We start from the raw sequence: 18,327 nt of genomic DNA on the forward strand, positions 1-18,327 counted from the left end.
CGTTGGTCCTTTGAACATTTTAATTAAACTAAACAGGACCATCCCCACCCAGGCCTCGACGATGAGCTATGTACATTTGAAGACAAACAAGACCATCTTTTACGGGGTAGACATCAAATACGTGTCTTTTTATGTCACCCTGGGTCCGCATGTTGACTTTCATTATTTCTAAAATCCATCTGGAATTTTGATGGGCATGTTTTGAAGGAAAAGGCCTGGAAACCACAACGCAGGGATGTCTTGAAACAAAGGTCTCTGCGGTTTTGTCTGTTTCTCGTGGTCAACAACAACCCTGCAGTCTCTGTGCTCAGATGGCTCATGTCTGTAATTTTAGTTTATGCCATAATTATTACAACACGTTAGCCATTTTTCATGCATTTTGTTGGAAATATGCTGAATTGATCAGGGTTTATGTGTTCTTTTAGCAAAATATACCAGGATTATAAAATTTAGTGAAGAGCCCTTTCAGTTTGGACCCATTACATAAAAACACTGAATCTAAAATTAATTACAGAATGACAAGTGTTATTACAATTACACTTTAACATATTACACTGTATTGTCTTATTTGTATTCTGAATCTTCTTATTGGTATCATTTCACAATTAAATCTAACACACATATAGCTTTCCTGACATTTAAAACTTAAAATGAAACCATAAAAGGTAAAAAAGGAAGGGGAATGCACCTCGGTACTATTCTGCACAACCCCGTCTGCCCAGCAGCTCAGTACCAGAGGTTTATCTCTGCATGTTTAACCAGATCAGTTCAACAGTGTCCAGTTGCCACCAGAGGGAGTCTTCTCGGCAAAGAATGGCTCCCAAAGGAGTTGACTCAATATTCTGAACATCTGCACAAAATTCAAATGACCCTCACTCTGGGCCCAAGTAATGGGAAAATTAATGTTTTGTTTATGCTGTTTTGTTCATGCCTAAAACTGTTAATCAAAGTGACTGACAGGACTGCACTGACACATATTTATCACGACGCCCAGTTCGTTATTATTAGTCATTATTAGTCATGCAATGGTAATTTTGCATTCGTACAGCTGGAGAGCCATTCCTCGCCCATTACTTGACTTTATGGGGATTACTGTTGTGGTGTATCCGCCGGGGAAGGGGAGCCCGTACTGGCGGGGCAATGCCCAATGTTGCAACCTACAAGCAACAGCCTAGTCTGGACTATAGGCCTATAAAAGGCCGTTTCACTTCGTTCCCTTTAGTTTTCTGTACAACAACTACACGTGTTCAGCTCAGTCCCGAAGCCCGTCCCATTCCCTGCATATCCATGCTGGAGGAGGAGGCGTGTATAGCCCTTTTGTTACCTGTATTAGAGTACCTGGCTGCAGTAAGTTAGTTACATGGACTGAGTTTAAGATGTCGTCAAAGGAAAGAAACAGCAAGCGATGTGCAAAGGCTCCAAACCAAAAGAAATCCACATGGTTGGTAGGGAATTGCAGTAAGTGCAAGTAGGTTTTTACCTGCAAGCCAGGCAGAGCAAATGGGAATTGTTAATTAGTCTCTACCGTGAAAGTAAGGACGAATAGCCCTACAGAGGCACTTCCTCCGAGAACTCATTCACCTTCCAAGTCCGACCCTCTCTCAAGTTTCATTTTGGAGTCCTTTACCACCTTTCAGGTCATCATCAGCATCTCACCTGTACTCCTGGACCATGGATTTCACACGGTCGAAGATTTCAAAGGCGCTTCAACTTGATGTCGTGGAAAATCGGCGGTATACGTGCATCTGGAAAGGTTAGGAAACCTGCCAATGTGAACGGAAAGCGTGACCACTTTATGTTATAGTGCATGGCCTCTGCACAAAGTGGTAACGATCATGCACAGACCCCTCCGAAAGTGGAGTTTCTACGTGTTCCTGTGTTTTGGCATCATATACCTAAGACTTGGGTGAGTCTTAAATAACCAATAATTAGCATCGATTACATGTGTAAACTGTATTCTTCACATGCGCAATACTTGTTTGTGAAATTCATTGCTACACTGTGATACATTTACACATTTAAGGTTTTTACATCTAGACATCACCTGCCCTCAGACCTGATTCACTTGAGCATGATTTACAATATCAAGTTTTCAGCAGGTGTATTTTAAATGACGGTTAAACCTTGATATCCATACGGCTGTACTTCTGGAATGCGTCGTGCGTAAAAGTGGGTTATCGGATATTAGGCTTAAAGACAACAAGGTCGAGTCGTATTCATTGTCAGTATTTTGTTCACCTCATGAGAGTCTGGTTGCTTTGTCGCACAAGATAATTTGAGCCGCTGTCTCCGCTCCAGATCCAGCTCACCCCTGCATACCTTCATTAATAGCGGCAGACTGAGTTGTATTTCCACATTCCATTGCCCAGACTGAGTTTTTACCTGTTTTGCAATACCTCACCTTGATGCATAAACACAGCTAGAGGACTTCTATCCCCTCCTCCTCTGCTGCCCATACAGCAGTGGCTCTCAAACAAGTTCATGTTACGGACCTCCAAATAGACGCACATTAGGTTACTGTCCCACTCCCCATAAGGGAAGTTTTTTGTTGTTGTTTTGGTATTGAATTGCATAACTGTCTACACTGTGCGTGCATGTGGAGAATTGAACAGTGAAATTAAGGACTTCAAGGACCCCTGGGGGCCCAGTTATACAGGTAGGTATGCAACAGTAGCAGACCAAGCGAACCTAATGATTTGGGAATAGGATATTTTAAGCAGGGATGCAGTGGAGGGTAAACTCACCTTTTAGGCTGTCATGAATCTTGACCTAAATTCATAGTGCAAATCATTCCAAGTCAAATTATGTTATATGAAGGTGGGGTAAATACATCTATGCTTTTCTGAAAATCTAACAGTTTTCTTATATTGGTAGTTGTTTGCGATAACCTGGAGGTCATTTACCCACTTTTTTATGTGCCATCACTGTACAGCACTGATTATAAGACTGATAAGAGACGTTTTGGTTCAATTCTCCATGAAATATTTCATATTATAACTTGATATATTTTCATAAAGAGGTCTAACCATGTATTGCATACAAGCAGCCACAGGTGGGGTCCAGGCCCAAAGGAGTATCTGCGATAATGGGAAAAAGGAGTGATAAAGTGGAGGCTTTCAGTCTCTATAAATCTTTCAGGCTATTGTGGTGATTACATAGACTTGATTCCAGCAGCCAGTATTAACAAAACAAAAAGTGTCATTACTCCCTATAAGCACCTCGTGTGGAGTGAACCGTGTAACTAACTTCAAGTTCCAGAGATGCTCGTATCATATGACAGTAGCTCAAATAGGGGGGACGGCACATATCTCTGTGTTTATCAAACCAGACCAGTTAGCTCATTCATTCCTTCCACCCCCCTTTTTACTCTGGGAAAATCTTTCATGATACCCTCCTCATTTACAATGACTAGAGCCTGCAGGTGATGAGTGACAGTCACGATACTGAAGCGACAGAAGCCCCCCACTCCCTCAGCTCAATAGCAAAATCCTCCTCAAGTATTTTGTCTTTGCTCAGATCAAAGCCTCGTGCAATAAAAAAATATATTATTTTCATAACTACACCTTCAAGAAGAACTACAGCAATCTTATAATAGATTTGAGAAGGATACTATACAAGTGGCCCTGTCACAGCAAAGTCCCAATATATTGTATAGGAATGTTATAATGATGAAATATCATAAAATACGATGAGAGCATTATATGAACTCACTACTGTGTACCACAGACAGACTGTGCCTATAGTAATAATATAGCAATATTATAGTGATACCATAGGAGATATAAAAATACCATTAAGTACGATAATGCCATTATAAACCCACTATTGAGTACCACACTTATAGTATAAGTCCCTATAGAAACATTTTAGGAATATTATAGCGATATCATAGGACATAAAGATACCATAAAGTACGAAAATGTCACTGTAGCCCACTAGTCCCTATAGGAATATTATATGAATATTATAGTGATACCACATGAGATAAAAAACAAAATAATAATAGGTTACATATCCTTGGATATCACATAGACACTACAAGTCCCTATAGGAATATTAGGAGTATAGTGATTTATTGTTAGGGCTATTGACTATAGTATAAAGGCTTTTCTAGGTTAATGCAACAGCAACTTGTTGACTCAGGATCACACATCTTGCAAAAGAAATCGGGGTGTTGATTTTTTGCACATCTAACTGTGATGATGGTGTGAGGTGGAAGCAGCCAGTGTCTATGTTTGTTTATTTTTGGTCGGGTGGGGGGTTGATGAATGAAACCTCCTGTCTGCATGTCCAAGGGGGATCGGATCAGTGTCACCCTATTGTCCCGTTGTGGCAAAGTGGGCGGATAACAGTGTCTCTCCCTGCCCAATGGCAGGCACGACTCTCATGAGAGTGGAGAGAGGCACTTTTCTGCCATGCAAAATCCCTAAAACCATCATCATTCCGGCTCGGGAACCCACACTACTCTGTAACAGCCTCCGCCGCTGAGAGATGACAGAGCCAATCTCAGCGCACCCACGGCCCTGGGAGCTTGGAGCTGCGTAGACGCACCGCACCAAACACGGGAGACGCACACCACCTCTTTTTTGATTTTGTGCAGAGGAACTTAAAGCCGGGAATTAAGGGAGTTTTATCCCGTCCTCGTCTTCTCACTCAATCCGAAAGTGGCCATTTGCTCAATGTCATCATGATCATCTTCTCGTCGCGCAGTGTACTGCTGTCAGTCTACTATCCGCAGATCTTCCTTATCCTGACGAGTGGCAGCTACCTGTAAGTTTGATCCAATTAACGGAGTCCTTAATTAACTTCAGTGTGTGTGCGCGCTCATCATCAGCAACGCAAAGACGCACGGGTTTGGTTTTCCTCCTGAGTAGTCTGCTTGCCGGATATTTCCTCATCGGGGTATATTTCTTTCTCACAAACATAAAACGCAGGTTGTTGGATACATTTGTTTAGATCGCCGCGTCGGTAGAATGAGGAGTAAGGAAATACTTTAAATTGGTTCTTCATTGTTATCAAACTAGTATGATTTATACATAGACCCGACGTAGTAACAACGCCAGCGAGTGCGCACATTACGCAGTAAAATCGATTTGATTCGCAGATATTTTTCCCTCATACTTCTTAATGTTCCACGAACGTAGAATCCCACTGAGAAGGATCACCAGTGGAAACATCGCCGGGAACACGATCGAGTCCACGTGGGAATAAACTAATTAGGTGAAACCTGAATGCACTAATGTGCCTTCTGCAGGTGGATGAGCGAGTCTTGTGGGTAAGAAGTGATGGATTACATTTAGACATCATATAACAAATCTTTTCAAAGAACGGGAAAAAAACATTTTGATAACTGCAACATGGTTTCCTTTTGGCCACGGAGTGGCAGAGATGTTCAAGACAATTAGATGCTGAGATTTTGTCATTTTTCCTTTAAGGAGAATATACCGAGATATGGGGCAGCTTTTACGCATGCGAGCACGGTTACCTGTCAGAGCCTGTGAAGGATTACCTGTATGCATTACATCATCTCTGTCTAAATCTCAGTGTTTCGAGGTTATCATGTCAACCCACATCTTAAAATATCTTCCTGCAACATACATGTGATTGACACTATAATGTTCTGCGGCTTTGAATTAAACGAGAATTACTCTTGCAGGAGAACATTGGCTTTCTTAAAGCTTCCAAAATAATTACTCAACCATGCTCCCTCGCTCCTTCCTCTGCTGCCCGGAGACCCCAAACCTGATGCTGAAATAGATGTGGTTTTTGGTTTCAGTTAAAAGTGGGCTATACGGCTAAGTTTAGTGATGGTTTGCGCATTAAAACTACATACCATTGTTTGTTTTGATAATTTAAATATGCTCTCTGTTCAGCGTTCACCGTAAAAAATGATATGTTTTAAGGCGAACTTTTAAATGTGGATTAAAAAAAGAATGCGATGCCCCATCCTCAAGTATCCCGCACTTCTTTCATCGCACAACTAATGTTTTGGCATGTTAAACTCTCAGTGAAATTTGGTGAGCTGCATGGGTGGCAAATGAGCCTTCAACACAAGGATCTGTCCATTGAGAGCTATCGGGCTATTGCACACCTCACACTCCAATACCGAGGAATTTCACACCTAATGTTCCAATAGCAATAACCGGACCATTTTCATGTTCTATTTATATCATTATGGCCTAACCAGCGTTCATTTTGGAATATATTTAACTTTGAAAACAGAATGAATGTGAATACGATTTTATTATGAATTGCTAAACTGCTTAAGCCCGTCTCAGCTTTCAAGTTTATATGTCTTATAGTTGTAAATGAGCTGAGAAGGGGAAAAATCATATTCAGCACTAAAATAACTAATTTTCTGCTCTTGGAAAAAGAAGAACACATTAATCGACTTGATTTAGTTAAGTTGTGTCTCTGGCATTTTTGGGTGCATTCCTTGGTAGAAGATGCATGCCTAAGAGCTTAATACTGTGTCAGTTAAGTTCAAAGTGTTCCATGTGATGGAGTAGGTGGCTCTGAGCGTACAGTGTGCCATGGTGTGTAAGACCCTACAGTTTCTCTTTAGGCTTCATACTGTAACTTCTCTCCTCTTCTAACTCCTCACCACCGACACTGACATGGATGAAAGTTTACCCCCCCCCCCCCCCCCAAAAAAAAAAAAAAAAAAAAAGTAACATTAGAATTCATTAATGCCTGCAAATTTCACTCATGTATTTTAACTTTGGAGAGGGTTTCTATTTCTCTGTTGGAACTTAATGTTGAGTGTTTGGTTGGATGTATTTTTCTTTGCATCGCCACGTACATTTTAGTTAGTCATTAATACAACATATAGTCCTTACAGCATGTTTTGTCAAAAAATTTAAATCCCTAATCATGAGGGATAACAATTTGTATGACCTTTGGGTTAAGAAGTGAACCTTAAAGTGTCAAAGTCCTTGTGCACACTCAGTTTAACGTGGTGCTGCTGGATCCATCAAACAAACATCAGTGAAAAGAAATCAGGGGATCACACTCAGAAATTAATATCGATGCATTTATTGCAAAAGGCAGGGAGCAGACAACACAAACGTTTCAGGCTACAAGCTCTCTTCAGTGTGTCTCAGAAACTGAACCTGGCCTCTGAATTTGAGAAGCTCAGTTACAAAGTTGAGTATGCAGTATGCACTGTATCTGTGCAAGGCTCAAGCCTGGAAAAAATACATGCCGCTGTATTACCTAACAATTAATACAGAAACCCTAACTTCTTTCTCTATCACAGCTGAACTCAATGTTGAACGGCGTTGTCAGTAATCAAACAAGCACTATGTGTTTTGCTTTGCTTTGCTTCATACATTAGGACACTTATACATGATACATAAATCATTTATACTTGATACCCCATGTTTTGCAAAACATGGCGTTCACCAATTGCAACTGCAGTAGGTAAACAGAGCGATTCTGTGACGTTTTGTAACTGTAACTGTGTGAGTCTTAACTGGGTCTGTATTGACGGTCTGTATATCTGTGACTGTGGGCGAGCTGTCCCCAAGCTGCTGGCATACACACAGAGTCAACGCTAAGCAAACAGAATCGCATTTGTGCACTTTGATGATGCAGGGATTTAGAAGCTTAGCTGTGGAATTCTCTGTTTGGCGTTGTCTGATGGTTTGGGTAGCCTGTGTTAGACAGTGATTCTTTGAATTAGCAGGTGAATGACGTGACAAGGATGGGAAGTTAAGAGTGGTGTTTATCAAACTTGAAAGTATCAATGTGCTGTTTTATGACTCCTTAAGCTGCACACTAAAACATCAGCGACTTAAATGACTCAAAGCCATTTTATTGCCAATGGATTTATGTACTCAAACCAGTTCTATTCACCCTTAACATTCATTATGCAAGAAAGTGAATTTCTCCAGTTGCACATTATTTGTCTTAATGAGCCCGACCTTTTGGATAGTAAAGACTAGATGTAATTGTTGCCATGAACAACCACATATACAGCAGAGGGTCAGGGAAGGTCAGTAGAGTTTGAGCCTGTTTAACAATGTGGTGTGGTAAAGAAGCAAAGAGGTTTTGAAAGGAGCAGTAGGCCTGAGTGGTTCTGCTATAAGATTTACAGTAGATACTGAATGCACCTGACAAATTTCTAGTTTTCTCAAAGAAATATTCTTCTTCAATTGTTTTCCTCTTTCTGAAGTTAGGATCTTCAAGCTCCAGTTTGTGTGGTGATGCTAATGTTTTGCGGAACAACACAAATTAAGCACAACTTGTTTATGCCAAGTAGGAAGATATGGTACACTTTTTTTTTTGCTTGCTTAGGACAGAGGACTTACCGTATTTACTGTAATTGCACAAAACCTTCTCAATTCAGCCAGCTTCTGTTTTTACTTTCAGAGTGGGGTTTGCAAAACCAACACTATACATCATGGCACTCACTCTTTAACAGATGAGTTAGGTTTCTCTTACATTTCTGAGCAGACCAAGAGGCTGTGTGCAATCCTCAGTTTTGTAACAGATACATGTCTTGCTGCAGTTAGAGTTTATTTGAACACATGGCTTCAAACTTAAGATTTATATTTCTCTGTCTTTGTGGAGACAGTTAATCAACAAAAGAAACAGGAACACGGTTGTCCGAGAGCAATTTCTAATCAAAATTCATATCTTTTGTTCTTAGTCAGGGTCTCCCACCAGGATTTCTTTGAACTGTAATCCACAGAATTCAGTCTCTACTCTTTCTCTCTCTCTCTTTCTGTCACTCTGTCTCTCTCCCCTCACCCATTCTTCTTTTTCACCCCCTCTCTCGCCCTCGCCGCGTTTCGCTGACACACAACTTGCCTGCGTTAGCCTGCCCTGTTTGTGGTGAAGCCTTTGGAGGCCGACGTCATACTTCAAAGCTGGCATTTGCCTCCACGCGCATTTATGGCTCCTTGTCCCTGACATGTTTGAAAAGTATGTATCTGCAGGGTTTCGATGGCTATAAACAGAGTCGTGCAGAAAGTCAGCGTTTTGTTTAGCTGTAGTCTGTTTTGGCTTTCTCGGTGGTTGCAAAGCCATCTCCAACATGTGTTATGATATTATCACATCAAGTGATCAGATGTGATGAAGCCTCCCCAAGGAGAATTGACGAGGAGGGGTGTCATTTACTATGGCACATTAATGCCCTATGATTTAAGGCGACTTGTGTCAAGAACCTTACATATTTTCCGTGCATAGCAGTCTTAGGATGTGGCTAGAGGAAAGCAGTCTCTCATGAAATTTATAGGCGGCATTTTACACCGTGAGTTTGTTTCAAACACATAATGACACAAATCATGAGGAATAATATTTTGTGTGACATTTCGGTTAAGAAGTCAACCCTGCTTCTACATTAGTGAAGTTCAGTTACAAATTAGAGTATGTACTGTATTTGTGCCAGACTCAAGCCTGGCAACAAGTCATGCCACCACGTTACCTAACAATTAACACGAAAACCCCAACTCATTTCTCTAACTATCACCAGCCAAACCAATGTGGAATGGCGTTGTCAGTAGTCAAATAAGCACTATGTCGTTTTCTCTCTCTGGGCTGTTTTAGCATGCCTCCCTGTGCTCTTTTTATGTTTCATGTTGGATAAAGTTTTCAGATATTCTTTTTGATTTACCTCTAATCCATTAAATAGCAATACTTTTATGCAGTACAGCTTTCAGTTCACTATGGAACGCTCATCAATCACTGGTTGAATTGAATCCTATTCTGGAGAGTCTCACATGTGAGTCAGTCTGACCATCCTCTGGAAGTTCTAACTGACTGTGTGTGTGTGTGTGTGTGTGTGTGTGTGTGTGTGTGTGTGTGTGTGTGTGTGTGCGTGTGTGTGTGTATGTGTGTGCATGTACGCATCCATGCATGCGTGTGTATGTGCATGTCTATGTTTGTATGTATGGTTTTGTGTGTGTGTGTGTGTGTGCGGCCATGCATATGTGTCCATATGTCCTTGTGTGCATACATGGGTGCATGGACGCGTGTGTGTGTGTCTGTGTGTGTATGCATGTGTGTGTGGTGGTGCGTGTCTCTTACTCCGGCAGGGCCCTGTCCTCGGTGGTGGCTCTGGGTGCCAACATCATCTGCAACAAGATTCCCGGGCTGGCGCCTCGCCAGCGGGCCATCTGCCAGAGCCGCCCGGACGCCATCATTGTGGTGGGCGAGGGCGCCCAGCTGGGCATCAATGAGTGTCAGTACCAGTTCCGCTATGGACGCTGGAACTGTTCGGCCCTGGGAGAGAGGACCGTCTTCGGTCAGGAGCTGCGAGTAGGTCAGTCTGGGTACCATCACAGGGGAGGGCACTGTGTGTGTGTGTGGGTGTGGGTGTGTTCTTGTACTTCTGTCCTTGTAACCAGTTGAACCAGAACCACTTTGAGTTATAGTCATTCAGAGTGAGGAAATTTTTTGCAAAGTGAGGTCATTTTGGCCGGTCATCACTTCTTCAAGGGGTAGATTTGTTTAGTTCAGTCCTAAAACGTGTTAAAGGTAAAACTAGGATTAGGGTTAACGTTGGGCAAGTAGTGGCGAGGGTTAAAGTTAGGGTTGGGGATTAGGGGATGGAGTCAGTGGAAGGTCCTTACAAGCATAGTAAGACAAACGTGTGTGTGTAGTGTGCGTGTGTGCGTTTGTATGCGTGTGTTGTGTGTGATGAGGGTTGGGTGGGTATGCTGTGTTCTGGGGCTCCTCTGCCTGAGGGCCACTCAGAAATGACTGTGGATGTTTTGGTTTCATCATTGCTCACAGTCGATCATCAGAAGAATAAATTGAACACTGAAAAATCTATTAGAGAAAGGGAGTATGACTTAGATGTGGCGTGTATGTGGGATGCAAAGCAGAAGGCTGAGAACCGGTTTTGGATGTCGATAGTCATTTGGTAATGATAATGGCAGAGGCGGTGACAATGGCAGTGACTTTTTCTATTGAAGAGAGCGAGGAGAAGTTACATAATGTGTGTGGAGAGCCATCATATTGTCTCAGTACTTAGAAACAGTACCAGAAGAGTATCAAAAATGTGGTACCAGCCCCCTCGACCCTCTGAGCCCCGTGAAATATGGCTCTCCGCATGCCAAACCCAAGCTGCACACATCACACAGTCAAAACTCAAACCAGCAACACGCAGCCTCTTTGACTCTCTATTGTATAACCATTCGCGTTGGCATTGCTCAAGAGGACTCCGTATACGCCATTGATTCCAACCCATCCTAGTCGTCCTCATTTCAATTGACACTGTTGTATTTCCCCAGCGCTCTGGTTTCTGTTGATGTAGGATCTGCAACGAACCTCTTGGTTAGGAGCATGCCGACCATTGCTGGCTGTGCCAAAGTTATGGAAAAGCTACCGAAAAGCACTGGAGCCTTAATGGGGAAAACGTATGGTTGAAAAATGATATCGCAAATGAGGAGACAACTAATGGTATTATTGCACAGAACGCTTGTCGAACCGAAATAGATGGACACATCTGTTGTTAATCGGGCTAAATTGGTTGTGTCCATGCCTGGCTGGTTCATGTGAGTGTGCACATACATGCAGAAAAAGACCTATAAGCAGACAAACATTTACATTTACGATGCTTTTGTTTGAGAAACTTGGCGTTCCGCTAACCTCTTTTGCATGGCTTTTGTTTTACAGGGACTTTTATACATTTCCTTTCATTTAGAAGATGCTTTGTTGCCGTTACAGTGTGGTTGGACTGTGCATTTAATCCAGTGGCTCTGTTAACAATCACTCCTCTTAAGGAGCGGCTGAATTAGCTCCAGCCCCCTCTCCAAAAGCATTTTCTCTTTGTTGTGAATGTGGCGCTTTCTTTTGTAATGGAGCTCGTCTTGTTTTCCTCACCACTCACCATTCCCTTTTCTCTTCCTTTTCGTCTGTACTTTTTGCCCTTTTGAGGGCCTTGGAGATTGAAGAATGACATTAGATATCGGTCTTATGTCTCCTCTGCAGTTTTGTACGTTCTGTTGCACAATTTCGCTCAGTCTGTTTATTTTACTGTTTACATGAAGTACTTAGTAACTCATAAAATGGCATGAACCCATTTCCACTTTTAGTTGATTGATGTTTAAGCTTTTTCTACTCAATTATTCAAAAGGTCTTTTATTTTGGAGGAATGGAGATACATAATTGGCAATTCTGACTTTGATTAGAAGTGACAGAACATTCTGCTTGAACTCCAGCCCAGCGATAGGACACTGTGACTCATGCTGGATATAGGCCTGTGATTGGCTGCTGTCAAGGCATCTCTGAGGCAGTGAGGTCAAGCTCTCCACTGCTGTAGGTGGGAAGGGTATTGGTTGGGATCTGAGAGTGCTCATTCAGTATAGCAGTGTCCCACTAGGTCATCGTGGAAGACCACAGACACCACAGCTACTGCATAACTCCACTGCCAGGAAGACAATGTGGAAAAGTGGGCGATTTAGTGTTTTCACTCAACACCTTATTGTCAAACTGCCATTAGCTTGCATACTGCGTTCTTGGTTTTGATAGTTTCCAGCGTTTGTCGCTTATGATTGAAGATGTAACCATGTTCTCTGACCATGTCTGTATGTATTACGGAGTTCTTTAGCATGGCATATGAAATCATGGAATACACCCCTTCAACAAAATGTTCCAATCCCTCCTCCGAATCTGCAAATTCCCACATCATCATAATCAAGTGCAGGGGAAAAGCTATCCCCGTTCCGCTCCCATTGAAGTTTTTCATTCAAATCCCCCAAATTATGAACACTAAACCTTTCCCCCCGCTCGGTGATCCAGTCTTAGTTTTGGACTGGAGGGGGGAGATGCCGGCATTTTTTCAAGAGCTAAAGATCAGCCGACCGCAAGTCTAATGCATTCTCTCTGTGCTGCCTGCTCTTGGAGGCAGTCTTTCTGTTCTGGAGCTGCTCCGTGGTATTACATTTGCTTTCCAAGAGAGCACACATTAATAGATGGTTTATTGAGCATTACAGAACCCCAAATATCTTCATCTTCAGTTTCAGTAAAGGCTGGTCATTTGATATTTATTTCTCTGTTCTACTGTAAACAGAAATATGTATTCCCTTGGAAGATGGCTGCTGTTGGCAAATTCTCTATTGCTTGACACTCCGCTGAACACAGGTCTTAGGGTAGATGGATTGATGGAAAAATGGATAGAGCCCCATTCGTGTTACAATTCCATCCCTCCACAGTTTCTCTGTTTTGCAAAGCGTGTTGGCTCCCCTGTTATGCTCTAACTGACAAATTGGAGAACAACTCCATAAACACGCATGGAGATTTGAAACTGGCAATTTAACTGTGTGTCTGCTTCCTCTGCAAAAGCAGATTTAGCAATCTTCCCCTTGTGCCCTGCAATGGTATTGGCATGCGTTGGTTCTGTAAAATGTTGAATGAATTATCTTGCGCTAACAGAAATGAGTGTTTTGGAGTGGCATGTTGCAGCCTATTAAGAAGCAATAATAGAATTAGAGACAAATCCATCAGCAAGTCAAGAGGGAAGGAGAAGGTTACAGGCGAATAAGAATGGCAAACATGGCTGATCCTCAAATCATAATCCTCGGCCTGGTTTCAGCATGAATCATTCTTCTTTAAATGTTGTTCTCATGACTGATCCCATAACCGTGATTTGTTGATGCCGTTTTATTGTGCACATTTTATTGAGTGTGCTCACTCAAACACCCATGTATCAAGTGTATTCAAAGTCCCATGTGGTTTTCATTTACACATATCACGTAGTAAGTGGAAGTGTATTAGATCCAGCGAGTGATCTCTGCCCCATACCTCAACTTTCACACAGAAATGCACATACTCTGTCATCACGTTCATTTTACTGTTGTAAAATAAGCTGTTATTAAGCTGCTCATCCATGGTAGATGCAAATGTTTTGGTAATGAATTCGACTATTGTTTGACTATGATCTTTTTATATTTCTATGTCACTTTGCATTTTTTAAAATGACATGTTTTGACTTGGAAAGGCCTTATCTCATGTACCATCACACATTCTTTCGGGTAACTACCTGTAACAGAGATGCCCTTAACTTAAAGAACCTGACTGTGAACACCTTACAGCTCAAGTCAGCTCAGTTCAAATAGCATTGCACTTGATATTAGCGATTAGAGCTTGAAAATGGACACCTTTCAACGGCTACGCTCAGCATCAAAGGCCGACGCTGGCCCCCCTGTCATAAAATGGCCTGCTCTGGTTACTCTCTGTTTGACTTTCCAGCCAGTTTGTCACCGTCCTGATTCATGCTTTTCATCTGAAAGAGGTTTCTTGTTGTGCCGGCGGTGAAATATTGCAAAAGTTCAATCACGCTGCCCCGGGCTCGTTGCACAAGAATGGATGCAGCTTGCACTTGGGCAGGTGAGCGTCTTGCTGCAGAGGGAATGCTGCTGTGTATTATTTCTAACAGCCTAACAGCCGAGATTGGAATTTATCTGTTCTTTAAAGTGGGCAGAAATCACATGCCTGGATACAATTGCAGGCAACACGTTGTCTTGGATTTGTTGCTTTGAAACAAAAAGGCTTGGTTATTTGCAGGAGAGGCGGAAGGAAAAGTCTGTTTTGCTCTCTGACCTACATTGCACCTCTCTCTCTCTCATTCTCTTCCTCGTTCTCCCTTGCACTCTCTCTCTATTGCTCTCTCTCTCTCTCTCTCTCTCTCTCTCTCTCTCTTTTTCTCAATCTCGTTTTACCTTTTCTCCCCAGCCTGCTGTGGACAGGCATTGAGTTATTGCCCCTAGCTTGACTTCATAACTAAAAACTCGGATGGAGAGAGCACTATAAGGCACGACAAAGGGCAAACGATTTGAGAAATGCCTTGGCGGGCTATATTGGAACAATTACCAAACCCTCCACCCCCCACCCCCCCCCAAAAAAAAAGAAAAAATGCAATCTATTACAGGAGGAAAAAACAAATGGAAAGGTGGTGGAATGTGGGAGCTTGGGGTGGATGGGTTTGGTGAAGGGAGGCGGGGGAATGGAAGATGAGTTCCCATCTTTATTTTCCCCTCCTCTTATACAGTATCACCACCCAACCAGTCCCTCCCTCCCTCCCTTTCTCCCTCCCACGTTCATCTCACCTTGGGGGGGCAAGGAAGCTCAGAGGGTGGGGAAAGCAGCGGGCAGTCTGCCTGCCTGGACTGCAGGCAGACCAGCATCTAGTCAGATAAAGGATGTTTAAGTCAGCAGATTCATTGAAAACCACTTGTGTGGAAAGGACTCCTGCACATACTTGATCAGGAGCTGAAGATGTGGACTCCTCCGTGCTCAGCTCCCTCTCAGAGGAGGGGAAAGGTCACTGCAGACAGATAGAACCAGACATAAATCACTGCTGAGGATGGTTTTTATATTCCTGGTTCAAACGGTGGAGGAGATTTGGGGGAGGATAAGTCCAAAGAGTATAAAGTTGATGTAATTTTTTTGGCTTTTGGCTGAGTGTTTTGGATTCCATATCCATTTCAAAACCTGAATTCATAGAAAATTGTATGGCTTTGGAGTCAGTTTATGTTTGGATGCAACACTTCAGAGACAATAGATGCATTGTATTTTGGTATTCATGTTTGTAGCTTTTCTGAAAAACAATGCACAGTGCATGCATTGTATTCCTATGATGTTGTGATAGTTAATATCAGCCCACATCCCGAAATTGATTAGATCAGTGATGGTCCTTGTATGGCTTTGGCTCTCATTCGAGAAGGGTTGTGGTGTTGGTCGAGTTTTCCTAAAATTGTTGTTTACTCTCTTTGCCTGGTGTATTTGAACACTCTTGTTATTGAAGACAGTTCTTGAGCAATACAAGCTATCATTGCAAATCACCTTAACTAATGTCATTGTAACAGAAGTCAGGACTCCTTATAGCAGTTCATACAGACTGGAATGAAAAAATTATTAAGTATTATTACTATCACTCACAGTCATGGCACAACTATCTCATATGTGGGTCTTAATCAGGTGAAATGCAATTGCCAATAAATTGTGGTCCCCAAATTCTATATATTATTCAAGAATTGAAGTTAAGAATGAACTTGTGTTGCCAAGCACCAGACATCTTCCTTCTATGTAGTTGTCCAGTTGAGTCCAACACACATTGATTTGCATTTTCCCACAAATCTAGCATTTCTTTTCTCATGCAATGCACTACAAGCTCTTGGTTTGAGGACAACAGAATACTTGCAAATTATAAATGAATCGGTGGAGCTCCTTCCCCTTCTCGGAATCACTTGATGGTCATTTGTGGTGAAATCATATCCCCGCAGAATGCAAGTACAGCATCACAGTCCAACCTAAGGCTAATAATGAACCGGCTAAAAAATCTATTCAAATGACCATGTGGTTCCATTTGTGCTTTGTTTCCTCATTTTGACAAAGTAAGAGGAAATGCACGTTGAAATATTAATTTTGACCAGCTGAACATTTTCAGGAAACTCCTTTTAAATCACATAGTGATGCAGTCATAAAAATAGACTTCAAAGTCAAGAGTGAAAAGGAAAATGTTTCCGTTAAATATCAACTACAGGACAAACATTCTTTCCTTGAAGGCAAATAAGTCAAAGAAAGTGGTCAACTAAGTGATTGTAGCCCCCTGCAATGTCAACCCTATAAATTTTCCAGAATTGAAGAAAGGAGTGAATTTGTAATCCGGGTTACCAGGCATCTTCACTCTATGAATCTATAAGCTCACTGGATTTTCTTCGCTTCTCATATTTTAAAGGCTATCATGACTGGGGAGTGAGACTTTGTAATTAAATTCTTGCTTAAAAAAATGAGGATATGTTACCCCTCTGACAAGTTTTCTTTGACATACTGTATTATCTTACGCATTCCAGTCTGTAGCCTGTACTGTGTGTGTTATACCCAGGCCTACCTTAATAAAGTTGGGCTAAAATTGGGCTTTTCAAGAGCATACAAGTGGATACTTTGACACTGCTGAACTCTCCCAAAATGCCATCAATCATCACACTGCCACCGAGGCTTTTCCTTTTGTGGGATTAACTTCTTCCTGTTGGTTGTACACCCTTCAGGCAAATTATGGTTATCAACACAGATATGTTATCATTCACCCGATTCTGTTATCCCATATAGATACAATTATTTGTCGTTATCATAAAAGGACACCATATCTTTGCGGCTATCGCAGATAGATATACTATCTCTGTTAATCCTAGATGCATCATAGCGCCGAGCTCCCAGCTAAAACTGCAGATTCACTCCCAGGCAGCCAAGGAGTTGATACCATGTGGATAGCCCTATGGAAATGATGCGTGCATTGTGTTATGGTGGAACGGCGTCGGATAAAAGGCCTATTTTTCGGCCCATCATCATGTGGGTAGGCCTAATCCTCTGCCCTCCTCCCTGTCAGTCCAGAGAAAACAGAGCAGCCGTGTATGTGTGTGTGCCAGTGTGTGTGTCCTGATGGAAATGTGTAGGATCTTTCCCCTAACTTTATCAGATAGGGGAGTCTGGTGCTTTGTTGTTCTACAGCGTGTGGGCTGTGGTCCCCATGGCTTGGTAAAGGTCATCTCTCCCTCTCTCCCTCTTTCTCTCTCTCTGTGTTTTGCCTCACATCCCCTGCCCACAGCATGCGTCTGTATCTAGGGTGGGGCCTCCCGCTCCGACATGACCAAACAGTGCTATCATCCCCAGGCCCCTTTGCTTGTTCATTCATCAGCGCTGCCTCTGTCTCAGACAGTGCGGGGGCGTAGGGAGGTGGGGTTTCTCTCCTTTCCCTCTCCCTCTCCCGCCCGCTGACTGTCTGCTGACGCGGCCCGGGGTCGCCCTGGGCCCTGACCCTCGGGCCCCCGTGTGTCCCTCCCCTCACTTCCCCGCGGCGTGGCGTTATCGGTGGGATCTGCGTCCGTCTGTGTCCGCCAGCGCCGCTAGACGCAGGGGGAAACAGGATGCGAGAGGATCAACTGTAATCTCACAGTGCGCTTTGTTCCACACAATCCCAGGCCGATCACTGTATTCTCTACACGCAGGGCCGCCACTGGACATTTACATGTGCCAACAATCACACTGCTACTGGCCCACTTAGGGGAGGGCGCAGAGGGAGAGCGAGTGGGGTAGCGGCAAAGAGACATTGATAGGAGGGAGAGGAAGTTGTTAAGAGGGTTTAAGCCTTATTGAGGGTTCGATGAATATCAATGAATATGGAAATGTTAGGTCTGGATGTTTCTTTTGTTACGAGAAGGGAAACATGTCATCAGTGGCTTATATGACCCGCTGATTATAGTCATGATGATAATGATAACTCTGATATGATGTGGGAGTGATATATATCTCAGTAAATATGTTTTCATTCAAGATGAAACAAATTCAAATGGGATTGAAATTGAGGAAAATCCTCAACAT

At 42.6% G+C, this 18,327-nt stretch overlaps 1 protein-coding gene across 2 annotated transcripts in view; it reads left to right on the top strand.

Annotated features, from left to right (window-relative positions):
* Positions 1–1,813: 1,813 nt before the first annotated feature.
* LOC139665609 (protein Wnt-7b) overlaps positions 1,814–18,327 on the top strand; it is a 30,115-nt gene continuing 13,601 nt past the window's right edge. Inside the window, exons 1-2 of one of the 2 annotated variants that reach the window (XM_071544688.1) lie at positions 1,814–1,906; positions 10,041–10,267. In XM_071544688.1, the coding sequence (XP_071400789.1) occupies positions 1,836–1,906; positions 10,041–10,267 (298 nt within the window). In that variant the 5' untranslated portion in view covers positions 1,814–1,835. Of the gene's footprint in view, positions 1,907–4,679; positions 4,771–10,040; positions 10,268–18,327 lie in introns of those variants that run through there. The other variant, XM_071544689.1, reaches the window with a different exon arrangement.

This window comes from Centroberyx affinis, unplaced genomic scaffold (genome assembly GCF_046629955.1).
Source record: "Centroberyx affinis isolate AG114_WGS23_722 - 3 ecotype Tasmania unplaced genomic scaffold, CSIRO-AGI_Caff_v1 ptg004631l_1, whole genome shotgun sequence".
Lineage (NCBI taxonomy): Eukaryota > Metazoa > Chordata > Actinopteri > Beryciformes > Berycidae > Centroberyx > Centroberyx affinis.